Below are 26,028 nucleotides of genomic sequence, written 5' to 3'. Positions count from 1 at the left end.
ATCTATTGAGAACTATCCCAGAAATTCCTCATTTTAGTATTTAAGTTTTTTTTCTACATTTGTCGTGTACTTTTTCAATTAAAATCTTCATGAATTCTTCAAAACTTAAAATATCATTTAAAATTACACTGCAACAAATACTACAAGAATTATTTCGATAATTATTGTACATTTTTTCAAGGTTCGATGTTTTTGTTTTTAATTCCTTCAGAAAATGCTTCAGGATACTAACCAGGGAACGATTTATCTATAAAATTAGCGAAGACTTCCTCATGAGTTGGGATGTTTTTCAAAGATCCTTGTAAGAGTTCATCATTAATTTCTACGTAAGTTTCTACAGGGATTACTATAGGATTTGTTGTGGAAATAAAGCCGGATTGTCTTGGAACTTCTTCAATAATTTTTAAAAAATTTCTTGGATAGTGCATAGAATTTTAGGAGTACTTTTGGAGAACTTTTTGATGGAAACTTCGGAGTAATCTCTTAAGAAATTTCTGAAGGGACATTCATGAAATCTTAAATAAACCCTGTGCAACATTTTTGGGAGAACTTTATTGATTGAGCTCTTAAAAATATCCTAATCGGGAATCTTGAACAAAATTCTAGCAAAATCAAATGAAGAATCACTGAATGAACTTCAGGTTTTTCTTGAAATATTATTGAAGGAATATTTGGAATAATTCTTGAACAAATTCAATTAATGGTATAATCTCTTGGTAATTTCTAATAATATCTAAAAAATAATTTAAGTTCAATCCTTGAATGTATATTAAACTAATAACATTTCTGGAAAAAAAATCTTGAATTTTTTTTCAGTAATGCCAGCAGTAGATACTTGGCACAATTCCCAAGAAACTAAAAATATTCCGGCCGGATTTTCTGAATATTCTTAATAAAATTAAAATTTCCTGATTACTGCTTGGATTATTTTTGTTTTCTTGGTTCCTTCATGGTCTTTTCTTGGTTTCCGTTTGGTTTTTTTTTGGCCTCCTTTTTTGTTGCTGTCCGGTTTCTTTTTGGTCTCATTTTTCAAGCATAAAGTTTCTAAAGTTCCTATTTTCGAGGCACTCAGTCGCTACCAATCATGCTGGTGGGGATTGCTCATCAAACCTTCCGGTCCGCCTCATAGTTACGTACTATTTGGTGCTGGGTGTAGTTCTTGTTTTTCCAGCTGTATTGAAAAGCATGAGCCATAGTCTTTGGCATACAATCGGATCTATCTTTAGCAGAAAAGAACCGAAATGTCTATCGACGACCGGTGATTGCTAGCAGATATAGTGGAGAGCTTGTCTTGAAACGTTCATCGCTTCAAGCTAGTTGAAAAACTGAATACACTGATTGCCTGTCGATCAGAGCCGAACTAGGCATAGATCGTATACATACATCTGAATCTACATGTCTCCGATGTATTACATCGTTCCAGGTGGGAGTTATCTGATATGTGAATATGGTACCATAACAGAATTTTCCATCTGAACGAAGTGATAAATCATAATATTCCGCAAACTGTATCACACATCTACAGAATGTATTGCGTGAAGTTAAGACACAGCAGAGTATTGGGTACATAGGACCAAGTCCCTGCCGGGTGGCGCGAAACTGATGAGCGATAGACAATAGAATCAACAACACTGCCATAAGGGATAGTAAGCATGTGACTATTGTCGAAACTATGATTAGGAGGCAAATCAACATCCCAAGATCAAATTTTTGTTACAACCCAATGTAGGTATTATTAAATTAGGCTGTAGAAAATGATAAATATCTGATCACTTAGGAACCTTGCAACAGGTAATAAATGCTCTTAGTCTGTTTTCTTCGAATACACATGTATAAATTGTTAAAATTGCCGAATCATACGCGGAATTTATTAAACGGATCATGAAATTAGGACTGAAATCATAATGATGATAGATTATCAACTTTCCTTTCGTCTTGCTATTTGTTACCGTTAGAATTGTTAACCGTGTTCAATAACGCAACCGACTACACCATGCATACAGCCCTTCTGGCAACACTTCATTTCTATGCGTTTCTGTATTTCCGCTTTTGACAATAAATACTTCACTTCGAGTTTGACTACCTACGAGTACAAACGTGTTTTCCTTTCTCTCGTCCGGAGCCCTCGGTAAAGTTGTCCTTCTTGGTTTCGTTTTGTGTTGCGCCGGTCTTTTAGGTTACGGGCCCAGCAATGGATGACAAGACGAAGATTATCGCGTTCGACGGAAGTGGTTTCCACAATTGGAAATTCCGCTTGGAGACGGTTTTGGACATGCACGATTTGCTCGAATGTCTCCAGCGGGAAGTGGCGGAAATCGACGAGTTTCGCGTTGAGGCAAGCGATACGGCGGTGGTGCGTGCCGAAAAAGAAAGGAAGATCGCCGAGTGGAGAGTGAAAGAGAAGAAGTGCAAGTCAATAATTGTTCAGGCAATCAGTGACAATCAGTTAGAACTAATAAAAGATTGCCCTACGCCGAAACTGATTTGGGACAAGTTGAGAAGCGTCTTCGAACGACGCGGGGTCGCCGGACAATTATTTCTACGCAAACAGCTCCTGACATTGAAATATGTCGAGGGAGCAGGCACGAGCATGGCGGACCATTTGCTGCGCTTCGATAAGTTAATTCGCGAACTAAAGGGAAGCGGGGCTACGGTGGAGGAGGCGGACGCGGTATGCCATTTGCTGGTAACGCTGCCAGCGTCATTTGACTCCGTCGTCACAGCCATCGAGACGCTCCCGGGAGACATCACCATGGATTTTGTGAAAAAGCGCCTGTTAGATGTCGACATGAAGCGAAGAAATGTGTGTGCAGTGGACGATGCTTGTGGTAGTGAGAGCGGCGTGGCGATGGCGAGCAAACATGGACAGAAGAAAAGAATGAAATGCTACCAGTGCGGGAAAGTGGGCCACCGAAAGGCCGAGTGTCGTCAGCTCGATCGCGCGAACGTACAGCCGAAAGCGAATCACCAAAACAACCCGAACGCGAAGAGAGATGTGAACAGTCAAAAAGCGAACGTGGGAAAAGAAGAGGACAAACCCGAAATTGCTTTTCTGACAGCCGAAAACGATGAGTTTGTGCGTGTTGGTTGGTTTCTTGACTCCGGCGCGACCGAACACATGCTGTGTGATGCGAAATACTTTTCATCGATGCGAAAGCTCGACCCGCCGGTCGAAATCGTCGTCGCGAATGGACAGAAAGTGTCTGCCGAGTATTGTGGTGACGTCACGATGTACGCGGTGGTGGGCGAGATGGTGAAAAAGTGCGAGGCAAAGAACGTTTTGTACTTGCCCCGCCTGAGCTGCAACTTATTTTCAGTGAAACGAATTGCAAAGTCGGGACTGCGAGTGTGTTTTGATGGTGAAAAGGCTGAGATTCTGCGAAACGACACTGTGGTGGCTGATGGACAGTTGCAAGGCAAGCTGTATGAGTTAAACATCTTCTGTAAGCGTAGTGAAATGGGATCGGCTCTAGTGACGGGAAAAGTGTCGCGAAATGCTGTGTTATGGCATCAACGATACGGCCACGTAGGCTGCGACAGCCTTCGCGAACTAGTGCGCTTCGACATGGTGAATGGATTGACGCTGACAAAATTCGACGCGGACGCGGTGGTGTGTGAACCGTGCTTGTCCGGAAAAATCGAGAGGCTACCGTTTGGATCGGTGGATGAACGGCGTTCGTCGCGGGTTTTAGAACTGATCCACAGTGACGTTTGTGGACCGATTACGCCTCATACGTGGAACGGAAAACGGTTCTTTGTCTCATTTACAGACGATTTCTCGCATTTTTCCGTTATTTACTTAATGGCAACAAAAGATGAAGTGATCGATCGTTTTCGCGAATACGAAGCGCTAGTGACGTCGCATTTCGGTACGCAGATCGCGAAGCTCCGAACGGACAATGGCGGCGAATACGTTAACGAAGAGATGCGTGCGTTTTGCCGGGAAAAAGGAATCGAAATGCAACTGACAGTGCCGTACACGCCGCAACAGAATGGCGTGGCGGAGCGCCTAAATCGTACGCTGATGGAACGGGCCAGGGCGCTTCTGGTGGAGAGTGGTTTTGGGAAAGAAATGTGGGGTGAAGCAACCTACACCGCCACGTACATAACGAACCGCTGCCCAACGTCAGCTGTGGTCGAAAACAAAACGCCGTTCGAGCTCTGGAATGGTCGCAAGCCGGACGTATCAAAGCTGAGGATTTTCGGAAGCACAGCGTATCTCCACATTCCGAAAGAGCGAAGAGCAAAGTTAGATCCGAAGTGCAAAAAGTTATACCATGTGGGATATACTGTGAATGGCTATCGCCTTTGGGATGCCGAGAAGAAGAAGATCGTGGTCGGAAGGGACATAGTGTTTGATGAGGACTCCCTGTACTGTGACAAGAAATTGGAAGAGAAGAAAAGTGTTCCTAAAGTGGTTGAACTTGTTTGTGACGATTTGGTGAACCGGAATACGGTGGAACCAGTGGATGCGGCTGGTTTGGAAGAAGATTCGGATTCGGAACAGGAAAACCAACAACCAGCGGATGTGAGGAGGAGTGATCGAGTTCGGCGACAGCCGGCGTGGTTCGACTGCTATGAATTAGCCGAAACCGCGTTGTGTGCCGAAAACTTCGTCGAGGATATCCCCAGTTCTGTGGAAGAGCTCCGCAAGCGGATCGATTGGCCGGAATGGCAAGCTGCCATCGCGGACGAGATGGCCTCCCTAATCAAAAATAAGACGTGGATTCTGACTTCGCTACCACCAGGTAAGAATCTTATCGATAGTAAATGGATCTTTAAGATCAAGCATAACGATGTAGGAGGAATCGATCGCTATAAAGCGCGATTAGTTGCGCGAGGGTTTTCCCAGCGCAAGGGATTTGATTATGACAGCACCTATTCCCCTGTGGCTGGGTTGACAACTCTGCGGGTGTTACTGGCCATTGCAAATCAAGAGCGAATGCATCTGCATCAACTTGATGTAAAGACTGCGTTCTTAAATGGCCACTTGGATCAAGAACTCTACATGCGCTTACCGAAAGAATTCGATTCTGGCGGCCTGGTAGCGAAGTTACAGAAGTCTTTATACGGGCTTAAACAGGCCTCTCGAGCCTGGAATTCCCGATTCCATGAATTCATTACGACCTTTGGATTCCGGCGCAGCGAGATCGACAACTGTCTGTATATTGCAACAATCGCTGGCCAATCGGTATTCCTAATTATTTATGTGGACGACATACTTATCGCTTGTCATTCACTGAACGTAATCGCCAAGCTAAAGGGAAAGTTGAAGGCCGAATTCGAAATGACCGATATTGGGGAGGTGCGTACGTTTCTGGGATTGACAATCGTGCGGCGACAGGATGAAGGCATCATGGAGATCGATCAGAGGCGATACCTGCAGCGACTTTTGGACCGATTTGGTATGGCCGATTGTAAACCGAAACAGACACCATTGGAGGCTAACTTGAAGCTGGAGAAATGTACCAACCAAAGCAAGTGCACTACCAAGCCCTACCGTGAACTCATCGGCTGCCTGAGTTATGTAGCAGTTACGTCACGCCCCGATATCTCAGCAGCTGTCAACTACTACAGTGCCTTTCAAAGCTGCGCCAGTGACGAGCATTGGAACCATGCAAAGCGTATACTGCGGTACATAAAAGGAACCCTCGATTACAAACTGGTCTTCAGACGCATCGAAGGCAGTGCATTGGTAGAAGGATATGCCGACTCGGACTGGGCCGGCGACACAGGGGATCGTAAATCCCAATCCGGATTCGTGTTCCAGGTTTACAAGTCGACCGTATCTTGGACAGCGCAAAAGCAGAAGACAGTGGCCCTTTCGTCTGCTGAGGCCGAATTCATCTCTTTGAGCGGCGCGGTAAAGGAGGCGATCTGGTTGAGGATGCTGCTAAAGGACTTCCAGCAAGACGTTGATGGTCCTACGGTTATCCACGAAGATAATCAAGCTTGTATCACCGTGGCGGAAGACGACAAGATGACGAAACGCTTGAAGCACATCGACGTGCGCTACCGTTTCGTACAAGATGAAGTGCAGAGAAGAACAGTTCGTTTGAAATATGTAGCATCAGAAGAACAAATGGCGGACATTATGACCAAAGGTCTTACTAGAGTACAATTTGAAAAATTACGTGAATTGCTAGGTGTATCGGCTTGAAGGGGGGTGTTAACCGTGTTCAATAACGCAACCGACTACACCATGCATACAGTGTTGAAATGGCAACCACCTCACTATTTATCGCCTGAATACTACCCTGGACTTTATTTGACTATCCGCCATGTTTTTATTATTATCAAAACAAAACTCGAATGAATAAATATGTGTATCAGTTTATCTACAAGTTAATCGCGTTTAATCCGTTTAATTTCTCCTGGTCCATCCGAAACTTACTTTAGGTTATGGGCCCAGGTCGCTTTGAAAGTGCCGGGATCCGAGAAAAGTGTCGCGATGGCCGAGGAAAGTCAAAATGATCGGTATCATATCGCGTTGTTCGACGGGTGCAATTATTCCGCCTGGAAGTTCCGTATGACGGTGTTGTTGGAAGAGCACGATTTGCTTGACTGCATCGAACGGGAACTGGCGGATATCGAGGAGATCCAAGAACTACAAACGGATAGTGCTGATGTGAAAAGGCAGAAAGTGAACAAGCGTGTACTGCGGGAGAAACAGGAACGAAGATGCAAATCGCTGTTAATCTCCAGAATCCATGATACGCAGTTGGAATACGTTCAGGACAAACGTTCGCCTAAACAAGTTTGGGATGCCCTGAAGAGAGTGTTCGAGAGGAAAAGCATCGCCAGCCGGATGCATATAAAGCGGCAAATGCTGAGTATGCGGTTCGATGGGAATCAACTCCAAGAACATTTTTTGCGATTCGACAAACTGGTGCGGGAATATCGTGGCACCGGTGCAGAAATGGACGATTTGGACGTGGTCTGCCACTTGCTATTGACGCTGGGACCGAATTTTTCCACCGTAGTTACCGCCCTCGAAACTATGCCGGAGCAGAACCTGACGATGGAATTCGTCAAATGTCGGCTGCTAGACGAGGAGATAAAGCAGAAGGGAGCTGGTATCGATTTATGCACTGATAAAAACGATACAGCAGCGTTCAGTGGAACGAAATCCGGATCGTTTCAATCGAGGAAATTACGGTGTTTTTATTGCAAGAAAGAGGGCCATAAAATGATCGATTGTCCGGAAAAGAAGAAGAAGAAAAGTTTGGGTCAGAAAAGCCAGCAGAATTTTAAAGCAAATGTAGCTGCATCTGATGATCGAAATGGTGTTAGTTTTGTTGGGGTCAGTGGCGATCTAAAGCCAGGGAAAGCGAAGTGGTTCATTGACTCTGGCGCATCTGACCACCTTGTGCGTGATCGGGATTTGTTTACCGAACTTCATCCGTTGAAAAATCCAATCGAAATCGCAGTAGCCAAGGACGGTGAATCGATTGAAGCAAAACAGTGCGGTACGGTGAAAGTGACGTCGTTGGTAAACGGAAAATCAATCGATTGCACTGTGAACAATGTGTTATATGTGCCGCAGCTCCGATGCAATCTGTTTTCGGTCGTGAAGGTTGAAAAGGCTGGCATGCGGGTTGTGTTCGAGGCCGGTAAAGCGATGATTTACAGTGGTTCCGAACTAGTAGCCACTGGTACGCGCCGGAACAAACTTTATGAATTGGACTTTCACTCGTTGGAGAACGACGATCACGGATCATCGTTGATGTCATGTGGTCGTATTCGGAAGGACTACGAGTTGTGGCACCGTCGTTTTGGCCACATAAGTGAAACGAATCTGGAAGCACTGGCTCGAAGCGGATCGGTAATAGGTTTGAAGCTGAATCCGAAGAAGAAAGAAGAAATGATTGTGTGTGGACCATGTGTCGAAGCGAAACAGACGAAGAAACCGTTTTTGTCTAGTGGTGAAAAACGTTCGTCACGTGTGTTGGAGCTTATTCACTCCGACGTGTGTGGTCCCATCACGCCGGTCGGCCTGTATGGATCGAAATACTTTGCAACGTTCATCGACGATTGGAGCCATTTTACGGCGGTGTACTTGATGGACTCCAAAGACGAAGTGCTGAGTTGTTTCGAGCAATATGAGGCGTTCGTTACGGCTAAATTCGAAAGGAGAATATCCAGATTGAGATGCGATAACGGCGGTGAGTACCGTGGGAAACGTTTCAAGCAGTTCTGTAATTCGAAAGGGATCGTGCAAGAGTTCACTGTGCCATATACTCCTGAGCAAAATGGGGTGAGCGAGCGCATGAACAGGACGCTAGTTGAAAGAGCAAGGGCTATGCTGCAGGATTCAGGGGTCGATAAGATTTTCTGGGAGCAAGCCATTCAGACGGCTGCATATTTGGTCAATAGGAGCCCGACCAATGCACTGAGTTCACACAAAACTCCGTTCGAAATGTGGGAGTCACGAAAACCAGATGTTTCGAAATTGAGAGCTTTCGGATGTCGCGTGTATGTGCACGTTCCGAAGGAGCTTCGAAAGAAATTAGATGCCAAGTCGTGGCAAGGAGTATTCCTAGGGTATTCTCCAAATGGTTATCGTGTCTGGGATTCGAGGAGCAGGAAGATTATCGTCGCTCGTGATGTGGATTTTGTTGAGACTGAAGTGTCATCGAATGTTGTCGATAAGGCAAATCGTTTTGATGGATTGTTGTACGTGCCTCGGAGAGTCGAAGAGTTGCATGCAGATCTGGAAGGCGAACCATCGGAAAATTATGAAGCACGAGAAGTTTTCAACGAAGAAAAAGCTAGCGGTAGAAGTTCAGCAGAAACGGAACCAGAAAGTGGTCGTCCTAGGCGCGATCGGAGACCCCCGGATTGGCATAAGGATTTTGAAACCGAGTATGCCGGATATGCTTTGAGCGCTCTGAATTACATCGATAATATTCCAAACACAATCGATGAGCTGAAACAGCGTGAGGACTGGAGTTTCTGGAAGAAGGCGATTGAAGAAGAGATGGACTCGTTGAAGCGCAACGATACCTGGACACTGACCCCTCTTCCAAAGGGTCGGACTGCGATTACCTGTAAATGGGTGTTTCGAGTAAAGCGTGGTAGTTGCGAAGCAGAGAACAGGTACAAAGCCAGACTGGTAGCCAGGGGCTTTTAAAGCCAGCAGAATTTTAAAGCAAATGTAGCTGCATCTGATGATCGAAATGGTGTTAGTTTTGTTGGGGTCAGTGGCGATCTAAAGCCAGGGAAAGCGAAGTGGTTCATTGACTCTGGCGCATCTGACCACCTTGTGCGTGATCGGGATTTGTTTACCGAACTTCATCCGTTGAAAAATCCAATCGAAATCGCAGTAGCCAAGGACGGTGAATCGATTGAAGCAAAACAGTGCGGTACGGTGAAAGTGACGTCGTTGGTAAACGGAAAATCAATCGATTGCACTGTGAACAATGTGTTATATGTGCCGCAGCTCCGATGCAATCTGTTTTCGGTCGTGAAGGTTGAAAAGGCTGGCATGCGGGTTGTGTTCGAGGCCGGTAAAGCGATGATTTACAGTGGTTCCGAACTAGTAGCCACTGGTACGCGCCGGAACAAACTTTATGAATTGGACTTTCACTCGTTGGAGAACGACGATCACGGATCATCGTTGATGTCATGTGGTCGTATTCGGAAGGACTACGAGTTGTGGCACCGTCGTTTTGGCCACATAAGTGAAACGAATCTGGAAGCACTGGCTCGAAGCGGATCGGTAATAGGTTTGAAGCTGAATCCGAAGAAGAAAGAAGAAATGATTGTGTGTGGACCATGTGTCGAAGCGAAACAGACGAAGAAACCGTTTTTGTCTAGTGGTGAAAAACGTTCGTCACGTGTGTTGGAGCTTATTCACTCCGACGTGTGTGGTCCCATCACGCCGGTCGGCCTGTATGGATCGAAATACTTTGCAACGTTCATCGACGATTGGAGCCATTTTACGGCGGTGTACTTGATGGACTCCAAAGACGAAGTGCTGAGTTGTTTCGAGCAATATGAGGCGTTCGTTACGGCTAAATTCGAAAGGAGAATATCCAGATTGAGATGCGATAACGGCGGTGAGTACCGTGGGAAACGTTTCAAGCAGTTCTGTAATTCGAAAGGGATCGTGCAAGAGTTCACTGTGCCATATACTCCTGAGCAAAATGGGGTGAGCGAGCGCATGAACAGGACGCTAGTTGAAAGAGCAAGGGCTATGCTGCAGGATTCAGGGGTCGATAAGATTTTCTGGGAGCAAGCCATTCAGACGGCTGCATATTTGGTCAATAGGAGCCCGACCAATGCACTGAGTTCACACAAAACTCCGTTCGAAATGTGGGAGTCACGAAAACCAGATGTTTCGAAATTGAGAGCTTTCGGATGTCGCGTGTATGTGCACGTTCCGAAGGAGCTTCGAAAGAAATTAGATGCCAAGTCGTGGCAAGGAGTATTCCTAGGGTATTCTCCAAATGGTTATCGTGTCTGGGATTCGAGGAGCAGGAAGATTATCGTCGCTCGTGATGTGGATTTTGTTGAGACTGAAGTGTCATCGAATGTTGTCGATAAGGCAAATCGTTTTGATGGATTGTTGTACGTGCCTCGGAGAGTCGAAGAGTTGCATGCAGATCTGGAAGGCGAACCATCGGAAAATTATGAAGCACGAGAAGTTTTCAACGAAGAAAAAGCTAGCGGTAGAAGTTCAGCAGAAACGGAACCAGAAAGTGGTCGTCCTAGGCGCGATCGGAGACCCCCGGATTGGCATAAGGATTTTGAAACCGAGTATGCCGGATATGCTTTGAGCGCTCTGAATTACATCGATAATATTCCAAACACAATCGATGAGCTGAAACAGCGTGAGGACTGGAGTTTCTGGAAGAAGGCGATTGAAGAAGAGATGGACTCGTTGAAGCGCAACGATACCTGGACACTGACCCCTCTTCCAAAGGGTCGGACTGCGATTACCTGTAAATGGGTGTTTCGAGTAAAGCGTGGTAGTTGCGAAGCAGAGAACAGGTACAAAGCCAGACTGGTAGCCAGGGGCTTCAGCCAGAAGAAGGGGTTCGACTACACAGAAACGTATTCTCCAGTGGCGAAACTGGACACCCTTCGAACTGTTCTGGCTGTGGCAAATCGAGAACGTATGCATTTACATCAAATGGACGTTAAAACTGCGTTTTTAAATGGCCAGCTCAACGAGGAAATTTACATGGCTCAACCAGCAGGATTTGAGCAGGGGAACGGCCTGGTTTGTCGCCTGAATCGGTCGTTGTATGGCTTGAAGCAAGCGTCTCGAGCGTGGAACGAACGATTCCATCGTTTCATCGTGAAATTAGGATTCGTGCGCAGTGAGAACGACCAATGTCTGTACGTGCGAGGCGAGGGAAGAAATAAGCTCATCGTCGTGCTGTACGTTGATGACATCTTGCTGGCCAGTTCATCTTTCAAGGCTTTGGAAATCGTAAAGCGTAGTTTCTGCGAGGAATTTGAAATGAAAGACATTGGAGAGGTGAAACAGTTCCTTGGAATGACCATTGAACGAGATTCGTCCAGGAAACTCATGCGAATTCATCAACGAAGTTATTTCGAAAGTATGCTGCAACGTTTCGAAATGACTGAAAGCAAGCCAATTTCCACTCCAATGGAAAATCGTCTGCGATTATTGAAGGGATTGGAGAACCAGAGAACATCGAAGCCATACCGCGAGCTTGTTGGCTGTTTAATGTATGCTTCACTGACGACAAGGCCAGATTTATCCGCAGCGGTCAATTATTTTAGTCAGCATCAGGTATGCCCAAACGAGGAGCATTGGGTGCACCTTAAGCGAATGCTTCGCTACGTCAAGGACACACTGGATGTTGGGCTCATGTTCAAGGACGATGATCGATCTGTAATGTTGGAGGTTTATTCAGATGCTGATTGGGCCAATGATGTGATTGATCGTCGGTCTGTAACTGGCTGTATTTTCAAAGTGTATGGCTGCACTGTAAGCTGGATAACGCGGAAACAGCAGACGGTGTCACTATCGTCAACCGAAGCAGAGCTGTCGGCATTGTGTACGGCGGCGTGTCATGTTTTATGGATGTTACGTGTGCTTCAAGATTTGGGGCATAAAACTACAGAGCCGATAGTTATTAATGAGGACAATCAATCGACGATTAAAATTGCGGAGGACTGTCGTGATCATGGTCGACTGAAACACGTCGACACTAAACATCATTTCCTGAAAGATTTGATTCAACAAGGAGTGCTGCAGATTAAGTTTGTGAGATCGGCAGAACAACAGGCAGATATCATGACGAAAGGTCTTCCTCCAGCAACCTTTAAACAGTTGCGATCAATGATAGGACTCGGAAGATGTTGTGGTTGAGCAGGGGTGTTGAAATGGCAACCACCTCACTATTTATCGCCTGAATACTACCCTGGACTTTATTTGACTATCCGCCATGTTTTTATTATTATCAAAACAAAACTCGAATGAATAAATATGTGTATCAGTTTATCTACAAGTTAATCGCGTTTAATCCGTTTAATTTCTCCTGGTCCATCCGAAACTTACTTTATACAGCCCTTCTGGCAACACTTCATTTCTATGCGTTTCTGTATTTCCGCTTTTGACAATAAATACTTCACTTCGAGTTTGACTACCTACGAGTACAAACGTGTTTTCCTTTCTCTCGTCCGGAGCCCTCGGTAAAGTTGTCCTTCTTGGTTTCGTTTTGTGTTGCGCCGGTCTTTTAAGAATCACCAAACTGATTGGTTTCCCACTACTTACACCAATACAACAGCACGAAAACTGAAGTATTATAATCGCGCGTTGGAACTTCCAATATCCATATATTACATCAATAGTGAATTCTGTTGGAGTATGCAATGATTGTGCCTCGTATGCAAAGCGGCAGCACTGGACATGTAGCTGTATGAGTGAGGCTGCGACGCATGCGCCAGTAGGGCAGGCGGCGAGCGCGCCAAATAGCAAGGAAGAAAGGGAGAATGGAAAGTTTGCCATTCATCCGTAATGTGATGTTCGATCCGTTCAGACATGTTTATTAAAGCTTTCTCGTTGCGTACAGTAGTCAAGTTGTAGTTGTTTCTTTCCTACCGAAATCCTGGTTCCGCGTTCCGCTTCGGTGACCCTGTTCTGCGTTGTGGTTTGTCCACCTCTGCCCAACAGGTTATTGGGCCCAGCAGTGCCGAAGGGAAGGTTCCGGATTGCGTAGGAAAAAGGTTCCGGGAGAGCGAAAGTGATCACGCCGTGTGTGAGTGTGTGTGCGTTGTTTCTCCGTGGTGGTGATTTTGCGTGGATAAAATGGCGGATGTGAACAAGTTTGCGTTTGCTAGACTGAATAATCAGAACTGGCAAATATGGAAGTTCCGGATGGAGATGCTCCTGACCAGGGAGGAGCTGTGGTATGTGATCGGTGATGCGAGGCCGGCTGTAGTGACCGATCAGTGGACGAAGGACGACCGGAAAGCTCGTGCCACTATCGGATTGTGTATTGATGATAACCAGTTTGCACTGGTGAAGGAAGCAAACAGTGCAAAAGCTTATTGGGATCAGTTGCGTAGTTATCACGAGAAGAACACGGTAACGTCGCGTGTGTCTTTGTTGAAGAGATTGTGCTCGTTGAATCTCGCAGAAGAAGGTGACCTTGAGAGTCATCTGGTTGTGCTTGACGATTTGTTCGATCGTTTGACGAATGCAGGCCAACAGCTGGAGGAGTCACTGCGGATTGCGATGATCCTACGCAGCTTGCCGGATTCATACGGTGGTTTGGTCACGGCGTTGGAGAGTCGTGCGGATGTGGACATCACGATGCAGCTTGTGAAGTCGAAGCTGATCGATGAGTTCGAGCGTCGGAGAGAGCGATCCGGCGAAATAAGTGAAATGCAATGTGAAACGAAAGCGTTGAAAAGTGCGGTAGTGCAAAGCGTGGGTGGACTCGGCAATAGAGCACCGGTGAGAAGATGCTTCTTTTGCGACAAGCCCGGTCATTTGCGTCGCAACTGTCGTTCGTTTTTGCTAGCGAAGCAGGAGCTAGAAAGTGAGTGCGAAGAGAAGAAGACGCCGAACGACAGAGTGCGTGTGAAGCAAAATGCGAAGCAAGCGAAAGACGAAAATGGTGGTGCCAGTGTGTGCTTCATGGCGGGAGTAGATCAGCAAAAGTGCTGGTACATTGACAGTAGAGCGAGTCGGCACATGACGAGCGACAGAAACTTTTTCAAATCGCTGAAAGAAAGAAAAGGCCCGAGTGTAGTGTTAGCGAACGGTAAAGTGGTTACCGCCGCTGGTTGTGGCGAAGGTGTTGTGCACGGTGTAGACGGAAACGGAAGCCAGGTGGAAATAAAGCTTACCGACGTGTTATATGTTCCGTCGTTGGCGAGTGGACTCGTGTCAGTGGACAGATTGACGGCAAAATATTTTTCGGTGAAATTCAAGAAGGATGGTTGCGATATTTGTGACGCATCCGGTAAGAAAGTTGTTATAGGAGAAAAGTCAGGATCGTTGTATCGGCTGAAGTTGGCGAAAGTTGAGAAGAAAGTGGAGGGCCAGTGGCCGATAATTGGCGAGAAGAAGACAACGAAGGGAAGAAGTTCACCAGTCGGTGTGGTGAGCTGGTATTCGGAGATGAAGCCAAATAGAGCCGATGATGATGAAGAAGAATACTTCGATGCGGACACTTCAAGCGAGGAAGTGGAGCCGCTGCATGTGGCGGAGACCAACAGTGGAAGCTCGGATTCGGATGCTGATAACTGGAGGGAAGTTCGGCGATCCAGGAGGAGTAATCGTGGAGTACGACCTGGCCGGTTGTTTGATTACGTTGCTTGAAGCAGGAGGAGATCAACCCGGCAAGGAAGGCAGACAGGATGCGGACGAGTACGAGGACAACATTGAGGAGGAGTGTTGGAGTATGCAATGATTGTGCCTCGTATGCAAAGCGGCAGCACTGGACATGTAGCTGTATGAGTGAGGCTGCGACGCATGCGCCAGTAGGGCAGGCGGCGAGCGCGCCAAATAGCAAGGAAGAAAGGGAGAATGGAAAGTTTGCCATTCATCCGTAATGTGATGTTCGATCCGTTCAGACATGTTTATTAAAGCTTTCTCGTTGCGTACAGTAGTCAAGTTGTAGTTGTTTCTTTCCTACCGAAATCCTGGTTCCGCGTTCCGCTTCGGTGACCCTGTTCTGCGTTGTGGTTTGTCCACCTCTGCCCAACAAATTCTTGTATGTAGCCAGTATAAATAACAGAATCATCAACTTCTTGAACATTCTTTAACTGAAAACAGGATGCTTGTTTTATCAAACATGCTCAATCTGCACCTAAAATCTCGGATCCAAATAGTTTTCTAAATAAAAATTGTGTCTAAATAAAACGTGTAGGCCAACAAAACATAATTGAGTAGGAGTTTACAAGTTACTTAGCACATGAAAAGCAGTTTAAATTAATCTATTACTAGATCAACACTAATGCTCACATTTTTATATTCTCATTTCATCATGGTCCTCATTGCTCGAGCGGAGACGAACACCCTGGAGATGGAAAAAATCGACAGCGCTACGATAAGGAAACGTAACAGATGAGAAACTATCGATACATTTATCAATTATAAAACCCCGTTTTAATGTTAACACTTTGTTTCTGTTTTTTCTGTTTTTTCGTTTCAGCAATCAAATAACCGAACCAACTCTACTATCTTTTCATTTCTTCTTCGTTATACTTATAGTCCTTCTGGCACTGAACCGAGTGGTGCGCCTTCCGCTTTCTTACTGGTGTTGTTTTTCCTGTACATTTGGCATAGTGTCGGAGGTGGTGTACTGTATTTGCTATACAACGCGCTACTTTCGATATTGTGCTTGGCGTGTGGGGAAGCAGTACTAGTGGTGAAGCGGAGGGCGCCATTCGGTTTAGTGCCAGAGGGACTATATCTATTTAATGTATCTGAAGCTTGTGGGACCGCTTTAATTCCGGCGCCTGCTTGTGGAAGATCCCGGTGTGCTAAACGGTATAGGACATGTTAACGGGGGAGGCTTGGTAGGTCCTCACCCAGCCCGTGTCTAGATGGGCGGATAATTGTCTGCCAGGGTGTGGATTGAGCAATTACAATTACTCAGTCGCTACCAATCATGCTACTGAGCTCATAGTTGGACACATGATTAGAGCGCTTGTGATTGTACAGTTTCAGAAAATTCGACCAAGAAATAGTCTCCATGCCAAAGTGAATTATAAAAGTAGCATGTAGCTCCTTACCATGCACGACCTTATTAATTTTAACAAATCTTTGTGATTTCAAATCTACAATTCCCCCAACCCACTTACTCCACTTGGTACCTTAGGAAGCCATTACACAAGGAAAGTGGACTACGCCGTGTATCAAAACACATTATCCATAAAATTTTACAAAATAACAAAAAACAAATGTAATAAATAGGGCACAGTCACAGAGTGGGTTTTCCAATCATCACAAGATTTAAAATAATATGATTTAGGAACAAAATGATTATAATGAAATAAAAACGAATCATTTGAAACTTTTTTGATCTTTTTATGTTTTCAATAAATTAAGAACCATCTTAATAATTGTCCTCCTAAAATCAAACTATAATGCCACTGCATTCCACATCAATCATTCATCTTAATAAATTTGATAGAACCTAAAAATCATTCTCCTGAATGTGTTCTTAAAACAACTAGATACATATACACTAAATGATATTTATTAAAAAAAATATATAACAGCATTTTTTAAAAGAGTTCTATATTAACAATTAAACTGTAATATTTTGAAAAAGTTTATAAGTTTTTTTTTTATTCTTGAAAGCAAAGTGAACCATAAAAATCTACTAAGTTTGAAAATCGGTACGGCTTTCGAAAAAAAAATAACATATGAAATTAGTATTTGATAGCAGTACAAGCACTTCTAGAGACGGGTATGGATAGGGTGTAAGGGAACATAATCAATAGGATAGGTACGTTTATGAGAGAATTTCAAATACAGGCAACTGTCCATTACTTGATATTCCATATCTCATGTAAAAAAATACTCTAATATGCATTACGGGGAAATGGATGTTGCTAATGTGTTTTTAATTTATCTACTGATATGTTTTTTTTTTTCTAATGTCATATGAAAACTGCTAAAGCAATGTTCCTCAGTCTAACAGATTATGTCCAGATGGTGGTGTGGGCCGCTGAATAAAATAATATGTATATACAGCCCCCAATCAGGTTGCAAAATCCTTCCTAATGAAAATTTAAGATTCTTTTTAATCGCATAAACTATGCCTTAAAGAACTTACTTAGGTTTCCATACTCTCCAACAATACTAAGAAAACCTTTTTAATATTCAGACCATCAATCTTAAAAAATAATAATAAAACAGCTAGAGGTTTTTTCGCGAAATTAAATAGCTCATTGCGGTTAGAAGTGCTAGATTGCGAATAAAAGTACGGGATTATGTCGGATCAATCTAGTGACTACGCCGCACTTATTCGGTTTGAGATGGCGAAAAAGTGCGGCGTAGACACCAATCCGTTCCGAAGTATTCCCGCATTTTTACTTGAGAGTAAATGGAAACTTACTTCGTTTCATCATACCGCAACAGATTCCGTACTCATGGAGTCCAGTTTCAAATGCAATTTACAATAATTTGTTTTTGGAATTTGAATACATGGTGATGCCCTTGGTTGGAAACTAAAAAAGGACAGTTTCACATTATTGTTCCATGTTGTATGGGATTTTCTATATACATGTTATGTAAATAGGGGCAGTATACGGGCTCATACAAACCTCAAGGTTCTGCTGAGTAAATAAATATATTGTATTCGCCATAACATCTCAGTAATATCCAACATGGACAAGAGGAGACAATTTTGTCATAAATTACATTTTCAAAAACATATACATATCTATAGAATCAAAAAGTATCGGTCATCAAAAAATTTCAGCATATGGGCCTAATCACATTACTATCCAAAATCCGTTTGCTATAGGTATAAAGGATACATAATATTTCACGAGCTTTTAAACCAGACAACTTGATTATTCACATTGGACAGTCCGTCAAGGTCAACAAACAGGACTGTCCCGTTGAATATGGTACGGTTTTCTTACAGCTGCTTCTGCGTCTACTCACAAAGTTATCTTCGTACATAGACGCGTTATAACAATGAGAATATATACCGAGGTGAGGAAGAAGACATTTAGTGTGCGTGACATCTGTGTACGGTGCAAAATGTTTCACTACTACAAGCGAGCGAGTTCCCATAAGAAGCCGTGTAAATTAGTGACGTAGTTATTTTTGTTTACGATTTTTTCTCTGTACTAATACATAGCCATTGCTTCTTCTTCCACACCTTAGTATATATTCTCATTGGCGTTATAAGTTGTTGGAGGATCCCATGTCAGTCTCGGGCTGTTCGTTAGGCAAGTATGCTCCCGCCTCTCGCACGGCATTCTTCTCCAGATGGACCGTCTTCTGCTGCACCTTCTGGAATACTTTGAAGGCGGCCCTATTCCACCAGCCTATTCCGTTGGATTTCCAGGTACCTTTTCTTGCAGTTGACCAGGTCGTTTGGCATGTTACTCGTGTCGGTGAAAAGGAGCTGAGTGTACTTCCAGATCTGGCCAAGCTGCTGCTTGAACTCGGGTGAATCTTGGGCCGCTCAAAACCAGTTTAACCTTTCGTTGCAACCTTAGTTTGAAAAACTTTCTGGATGCTGGTTGCGATGTTCTTCTGGAAGTCCGTAGTAATCCTGATATTCCTTCTCATCCGGGTCCAGAAATCGTCACCACTCCACACCAGAAACGCAATCTACGGGCCAAAACATTTTGGCGAAGATAAATAAACTAAAAAATAAAAACAAAAAAGTCTTCTACCATAACTGACAGTCAGCTGATCTAAATTCACCACAGCGTCAACGTTAAGATCGTGGGGAAGAAGGGGTCAAGCGAACATCCTCTTGCACAAAAAATCTGGGAGAACATGGGGTCGAATAGCGTGCCGCCAGTTTTTCATTGTTTTTCAATTGTTAGAGGCTTTAGATCATATGGGTTTCTTAGGAAAGTATGTTCAACTAATTGAGAGGAAGCTCATAAGCCAATAAAAAAATTTCACGGAAATGGTCTATTATATTGAGAACCAATCTGCCCCTGTTTTATGAACTTCGATCAAACTCTTCAATGCCGTCTTAATCTACAATGCCACCGGCATCGATGACCTGGCAAGGATACGGGATATTACCAGACACGGAGTGATCGAGAAATGCGAGATCCTGGGCGGGATAGTTTACAAGATGGTACAGTGGCCTAAATCCAAATTCGTACAGGGCATTGATTTCACATCAAGTAGGTAAAAAGCTATGATATATCGAATATTTTATTATTATTATTATTTTTATTTCATATTTATCCTTAACTTATACAATTTTATGGTATTAAGGGCTATTACTGAGATGTGGATTACCTTACAGCAGTGATATTGAACATGTTTAAACATTAACAATTAGGCCAAGCAACAAAAATTGACGAATAAGCAAAAATATACAGAAAAAAAAACCTTAAAAATTACATGAAGGAAATGGACAGAGAGAGAAAAAGCCTAATAATATAGTATCACAGTTCTAGATGACCAATTTCTTGTATTAGGGGATTGTCAGAGGCGAAGCAACTAAGGCGAAATTTCGGCATCAGTCTTAAGGCCGGTTTGCTACTGACAAGAAAAGGAATCGCCTATCTCGATGCGTGGAAAATTTCTTCCAAGAAATGGTCAAGAAAATCACTTTTTTCTGATCGCAGTACGCAGTTGAGAAGAAATGTCACTTCAAAGGGGGCTCTCTGTAGGAAATTTCTTGACCCTTTCAGTCAAGGAATTTCTTTACTTTTCTTGAGCAAAACAGCATACTTAGCTTTAGGAACCAATCGTCTACCAGCTCAATTTTGGCAAGTTGATGAACTTCATCGATGGGATGAGACGAGTGTAGATTCAGCATTATCTTCAGTAGGCGATTTTGTTTCACCTTAATTTTCTTCCGGTGACTTCGGGCACAGTTGGACTACGCAGGAAAACCGTACGTAAACGTGGGCCGAAACACGGTTTTGTACAGTAGCAGCTTGATGTTTTTATACGACTCCTTCGTAGCTTCCTCAGCTCCTTTGCCTATACTGCCGCAACATACAACCACGGATCCATATTTAGCATCTCTTCCGATGGATATACCGCATGCCTGTTGTCCCTCTGTCTGTCTCTTTCAATCTTTTGGTTCATCATCAGCGGAGACCTACTAGGGCCAATCTTTTTCAGAGAAGTGGCATGCTTGCGGAGGAACGCGATCGTTGTTTGTCAATCATGGTCCCCTTGGCGGTCTCTTCAATTTATCGATATACAGATGGTAGAGCAGGGGATTGACCAATTCGGGAAGCTCGTTCGGAATCTTCGATAGGAATTCGATGATGTTTCATAGTCTGTGAATTGAATGGAAATTATATAATACATCGTCATATACTTCTGAGGGGGAGGGAACCTACTTGATAAAGTGCTAATAAATCTGAACCGTTTGTGCACATAGAAGATGTTTGGAAACAGGAAGCCAGTTGCGTTGAATATCTTTTTCTCGACGGCAGTATTAATTTCTTCAAAACAAACAAACTTGAACCGAACAACCAACAACAAAATTTCAGCTGTCAAATCTAATCGTGTGCAGAAAAAGAAGAAAAAAAGAAATAATTGGAAGGGTGCCCAGATGTGCGGTGCTGTGCCGAATAATGTGCCGGGCATAGTGAGCCGAGTTTTCCACCCCCTGCAAATTCCCCCACTTACCTGATGTATATCGAAATTATATATTTACTTCGTATGAAAAGATTTATGAGTGTATTCAGCACCCCATAAATTATTCAGCAGAAACTGGCAACACTGCTGTCGAACTTATATTTTAACAACTCAAACGAACAAGACTTGTCGTGTTTACGCATAGTGTGAAGAAAACCCCCAAGTTCCCCCTGATTAAGTTGAGGATAATCCTTCCCAGTTCGGTTGGCCGTTGTCCGTTGTAGTGCGTAAAAGTTACACGCCAATCCGGTGTGGTTCCGGAATATAAAACCTTTTATTACCATGTTTTCCGAGGGAAACCCACTGGAAGCAACCATTCCATCGCGCAACATCGAAATCAAAGCCCAAATCGCCGGCCCGGAAGCATTCCAGCGAAAGGTGGCCATTGCCAAACAGCTGACCGGTTCCGAGGGCGAGATCATCAAGCAGCACGACGTGTTCTTCAACGCAGAGAAGGGCCGGCTCAAGTTGAGATATCTCGAGGTAAGCGAATTGTATGTCAATCTCGGGAATCGTGCCATATCCATGTCTAGGGTTAAGAGGGTGAGAGACCCGTACAATCGGGGGACTGGGATGGTGGAGATCGTTGATGGAAGGAGGACAATCGAGCCGGAAGATAATTACCAGCACATCGATTCCGATGTAGAATATCTGATCGAAAATCAACCTCAAGAAGACGACTCAAGCGATGCCTTCAAGGATCTCATGAGGGACCTAGAATACGGCTATGGCGCGCATTGCCAATGTTCCCCGGAATCGTCCTGTTCCGAAAGAGATGGATGCGCCTTGGGAGGGAACTATGTCGCCAGAGGGAATGAACTTGTCCTTTTCCACGACTCAGATATAATCTTCGAATGCTTCGATGCTTGTGGGTGCCAAGGAACATGTCTCAATAGATTGGTTCAATTCGGTCCCCGAAAACAGCTTGACGTTAGAACCAGTGGCAAAGTTCCTGGACAGCTGGGGCTGTTTACCAATGCCAAAATCCCCAAGGGAGCATTCGTTTGTGAATACGCCGGAGAAATCCTCACCAGACAGGAAGCAGAAAGACGAAACCATTCAAACGACTCCCAAGGCAGGAAGAACTACGTCCTCTGCCTGAACGAAATGTCCACAGATCAAACCAACCGAACGCAGACGTTTATCGACCCGCAAAGCAAGGGAAACGTTGGACGCTACATGAACCACAGCTGTGATCCGAACTGCCTGTCGGTTTCCGTTCACATCGGTGGACCACCGCCTAGAATTGGACTTTTCGCCCGGCGCGATATCTCACCCGGAGAGGAACTATTCTTTGACTACGGGGGCGGGGATTCTCCGAACCAAGCCACTGGCGCGGTTACATGTCTTTGCCAGTCGGGAATCTGCCGCGGGACACTTCCGGCTTTAAACTACTGAATCGGTGCATGTACAGTGACTCAATTTCATGTTCGTACAGGGCACTGTTTCCGACTTGCGGTAAAAAAAAACTATAAGATAATAATATCATTTAATGATCAAAGCCATAGATATTTAATATCAATATAATCAAAAATAACGACTCCATACCCAAGAAACAATTGGTAGCTTTTAAGATACTTACGTGTTTAATACAAGCTGCATAGCAGCAACCATTGCTGAACAAATTTTCAGCTGAATCATTAATTGAATAAAATTAATTTCCGCTTATAAAAAAGCTGTTATTCCACTTGCAGTTTGTGTTTTGAATAAGAGCGGAATAAACCTCCGAAAATGCAAATATAGTAGCTTTTGTTCTACAACACATAAGAAGTTTAACAATTGACTGATTAAAAGCTTCTATAGCTTCTATATCATTTTAGTAGCATATTGAACATTTGATTAACAACAAATCGTACAAAAGTTTCAGTGTCTAATACTTAAAATGTTGACCAGCATGATTAGTAAAACTTATAAACAATGTGAATAACAGTATATGAGTATGCTCTTATTCAAGCTAAACATACTATGTATTTTTATGTTATTTTCAAATGTTTCAAATGTTTTTTCAAATCAAATCCAAGACGTGTATGCGATGGATGGATTAACGTAATGGACGTAATAGCGACGTAATGGATCAACGAGGGTAAAGTTCGAATCACATTGGATTAAAAATATCAAAATTTAAATTTTCCAAATGTATAGTGATCATCATCTACGACGTTATTGATATCGGAAAAAGTTACTAATCATAACATTTTTAATGATAATCGAAGTATAAATAATAATTCAACAATAGTTTCATGAAAGTGATTACCTAACTTACAGTCAAGTGTCGCAAATAAACATACATAGTTAATTATTGTTGAATAATGGTGAAAAATGGACAAAATATCTAAAAATTGCGTTGTTTTCCTAATATATTGCAATGTTCAACTTACTAATATTATTATTATTTATTTTTATTTGAGTGGCTTTTCGCCCTTGGCGAATTCGCCACTAACTAACTAATATATAAAAACATGTTGGATACAATAATAACTGATGCTTTCTCAATACAATATTCAATTATGTTTAGAAAATATTTTGAATCAGTCTTCTGACATAGGATTATTGATTGAAATATATTTTATATTTGTATAATGTTTAATAGATGGAAAAAGGACGACACATAATTAAAATATTAACCTAATAGAAATATTATACATTTAATAAATGAATTTAGTATAGTTACATGAACAATTCAATTAAAGTTTTAACAAGTTAAAACTTATTATGAAATTCGATTAATCATTTCAGACTGTTTTTACTTTGTGAATAAACTTTATTTTTGACCGGCATTGAAATAAATTTTCTCACTGTGCGCTATAAATAGCCGACTGAGTTCAGCTCGCATCAGTACTGAACAGCAGCAGATGTAATGCGCTTATTCAGTTGTTGATCAGCATAGCACGTGTTGATTAGTTATTGTTGAATAGAAGCTCAAGCATGATCAATAATCAGCTACAAGAGGTTTATATTGTGCACTGGAAGGCTGATATGTGAATTCAAGGATGGCGCAGATGGCAAGGTAATACCGCTGACGATGGGAAGGTCTCGAGTTTGAATCCAGTATTCAGGTAATTATTAAAAGTGTGGTTATTAATTCATGGTAAAGGTATACACTGCATCTGATGTATGCAGGTTAGCTATTTTTAATCATTTATTTGTTTTCAATCAATTTTGTGGCTGTTGAATAAAAGCTGAGATGAATGCTTATAAAGCGAATTTGAAGTTGTAGAATAAAGTCAATATACAACGATACGCTTTATAACTTCTCCAAATGTGTGTGAACAACGCCTGAACAAAGGCTTCACTTGGAAATAATTAAAATGTTGTTAAACGTGATGCTGAATTAAACTGCAATAATGTAGTTTGTTAAACTAGCGTTGTTAAATCATCAATCCTTATTAAGCAAAGTGAAACCTGAATAAACATCATTACAATATATGATTACAGTCACCAAATGATAAGAAGCTTAATAATTTCGCCAGATTTGCTTGAACAATGTGTGCGTAGCAGCTGCAAAGTAATATAATAAAGCAACTATTCAGTATGTAGTTGTGAAAAATTGCCTAATAAATGATTATAAAATAGGCAAATGTTTCTTGGGTAGACCTTATTTCGGTGAACACCCTGAGTTTATGATTGTCGAATAATGCGATGCAAGGATTGAAAAAGTGTTTTAAACCCGATAGGTGATATAGATTTTTACCAATATGAAAACGAATATAAATTTAAGTCCCTGTATTTATGTTCCCCTTTTCAGACCAAAAAGTCCGAGCTCATTCAGTACTTCCGGCCGGATGTGGGCGGACCCAAACTGTCCACCTACCACAAGATGGACCTAGACGAGCCGAAACTGATGGAAACCATTCTGGCCGAAAGTATCGGCATCAAGGGTGAGGTCAAGAAGCATCGGCACTTGTTCCTGCACGGACAAACTCGCGTCCACTTGGACGATGTGGAAGGGCTGGGGCACTTTTTGGAATTCGAAGTCGTACTGAGGCCGGAACAGAGCATAGACGAGGGAACCAAGATTGCCAACGATATGATGAAACTGTTCGAAATTGAAGAGAAGGCTCTGATCCAGGGAGCTTATATGGATAAATTGTTGAAATAAAACCATCTTATGATTAGGTAATCCGTACAAATTCATTTATGTCACCAGTCCTAGGCGTTCGCAACGTTGGCAATGATTTTCTTGTAGATCTCAATTCCCTTGAGATAGGTATCGGCCTGAAGGAACTCATCGTGATCGTGCAGCAGCACAGGGGTGTTATTCATCGGCGAAAAGCCGATCGCCGGAATTCCGATGCCACGGATATACCGGCTATCGGTACCCCCGGGGAAGATCTGAGGTTTTACCTTCAGGCCCAGCTCATCCAGAGCATCCTTAAAAGCCACCCAGTACCGGTTCGATCCATCCAGGGTGGTGGGCTTGACGAAGGGACACTTTTGGTCGTACTCGAGCTCAATGCCGCCGCCAGCTTCGCGGCACCAGTCCAGCAGCTGGTTCTCGAACTCCAAATGCTTCACGTCGACGGCCAGACGGATGTCGAAGCACACCATCAATTCCGGTGGAACCACGTTGCTTTGGACGCCGCCCTGTAAGTGAGTGTGGATTGAGGTTTAAATGAAGTTACATATTGTGGAATTCCAAATGGAATATGGTTATTATCCGCATTATATACGTTCGCGCTTGACAATCACCAGATCCTCGGTTCGATTCTGGCTTGCTGCAACTTTTTAACCATGATATAAAGTCGCCTCTCCACATCTCGATATCGAAGGGACCATTGAGATAGGGAGAGATCGAGACATAGAACATGTTTTTAATGCATACTAGATTGATACCCGATCCGTTGTTAGGAAAACAGGAATAATAATAAATAAGCAGACGTCATTTCATGCTCCTCGATTTTTTTAAATTACGAAAATCTGATCTAGTAGGTTATAATGTTCAAATTTTGGGGTTTTCTCGTAGCACTAATTTATAAAACACAACCACTAGGTTTAACGTTCAAAGTACAAGAGACCGACAGAGGCCTGCGTTTATTGTAATAACCGGTACATCGTATTTTATCGTTTTATCTCTCATCTCTCAATAATCGTTTACATTCCTTTCTCTCTGAGATGGTCTTGGCTATTTGTCCGAATATAACAATTCTTTCCCCTTAAGAACTGACCTTAATTCATAATTACTTTATAATAAATTGATGACAACCAATCTTATTCGAATTCATAAC

The 26,028-nt window shown here is 43.1% G+C and overlaps 2 protein-coding genes and 1 long non-coding RNA gene across 3 annotated transcripts in view; 1 reads left to right on the top strand and 2 right to left on the bottom strand.

Annotated features, from left to right (window-relative positions):
* Positions 1 to 20,179: 20,179 nt before the first annotated feature.
* Positions 20,180 to 20,756, bottom strand: LOC110674723. Its single transcript, XR_002499128.1, has 2 exons — positions 20,503 to 20,756; positions 20,180 to 20,439 (listed from the first exon to the last, which is right to left on the bottom strand). It is a non-coding gene; the product is annotated as an uncharacterized LOC110674723 (long non-coding RNA).
* Positions 20,757 to 20,891: 135 nt separating this feature from the next.
* LOC5574528 lies at positions 20,892 to 24,923 on the top strand. Its single transcript, XM_001655130.2, has 2 exons — positions 20,892 to 21,286; positions 24,549 to 24,923. The coding sequence occupies exons 1-2, from the start codon at positions 21,086 to 21,088 to the stop codon at positions 24,900 to 24,902; spliced, it is 555 nt and encodes a 184-aa protein (XP_001655180.1). The 5' UTR covers positions 20,892 to 21,085; the 3' UTR covers positions 24,903 to 24,923.
* The window catches only part of LOC5574529 (aminoacylase-1B), a 40,564-nt gene continuing 39,445 nt past the window's right edge, over positions 24,910 to 26,028 (bottom strand). The window contains exon 4 of the mRNA XM_001655132.2: positions 24,910 to 25,387. Coding sequence (XP_001655182.1) covers positions 24,953 to 25,387 — 435 coding nt within the window. The 3' untranslated portion in view covers positions 24,910 to 24,952. The remainder of the gene's footprint in view (positions 25,388 to 26,028) is intronic.

The sequence above is a fragment of the Aedes aegypti genome, chromosome 1, assembly GCF_002204515.2.
Source record: "Aedes aegypti strain LVP_AGWG chromosome 1, AaegL5.0 Primary Assembly, whole genome shotgun sequence".
NCBI classification, from domain to species: Eukaryota; Metazoa; Arthropoda; class Insecta; order Diptera; family Culicidae; genus Aedes; species Aedes aegypti.
Note: the sequence above shows the minus strand (reverse complement) of the source record. Positions and strands in the feature narration are given on the sequence as shown.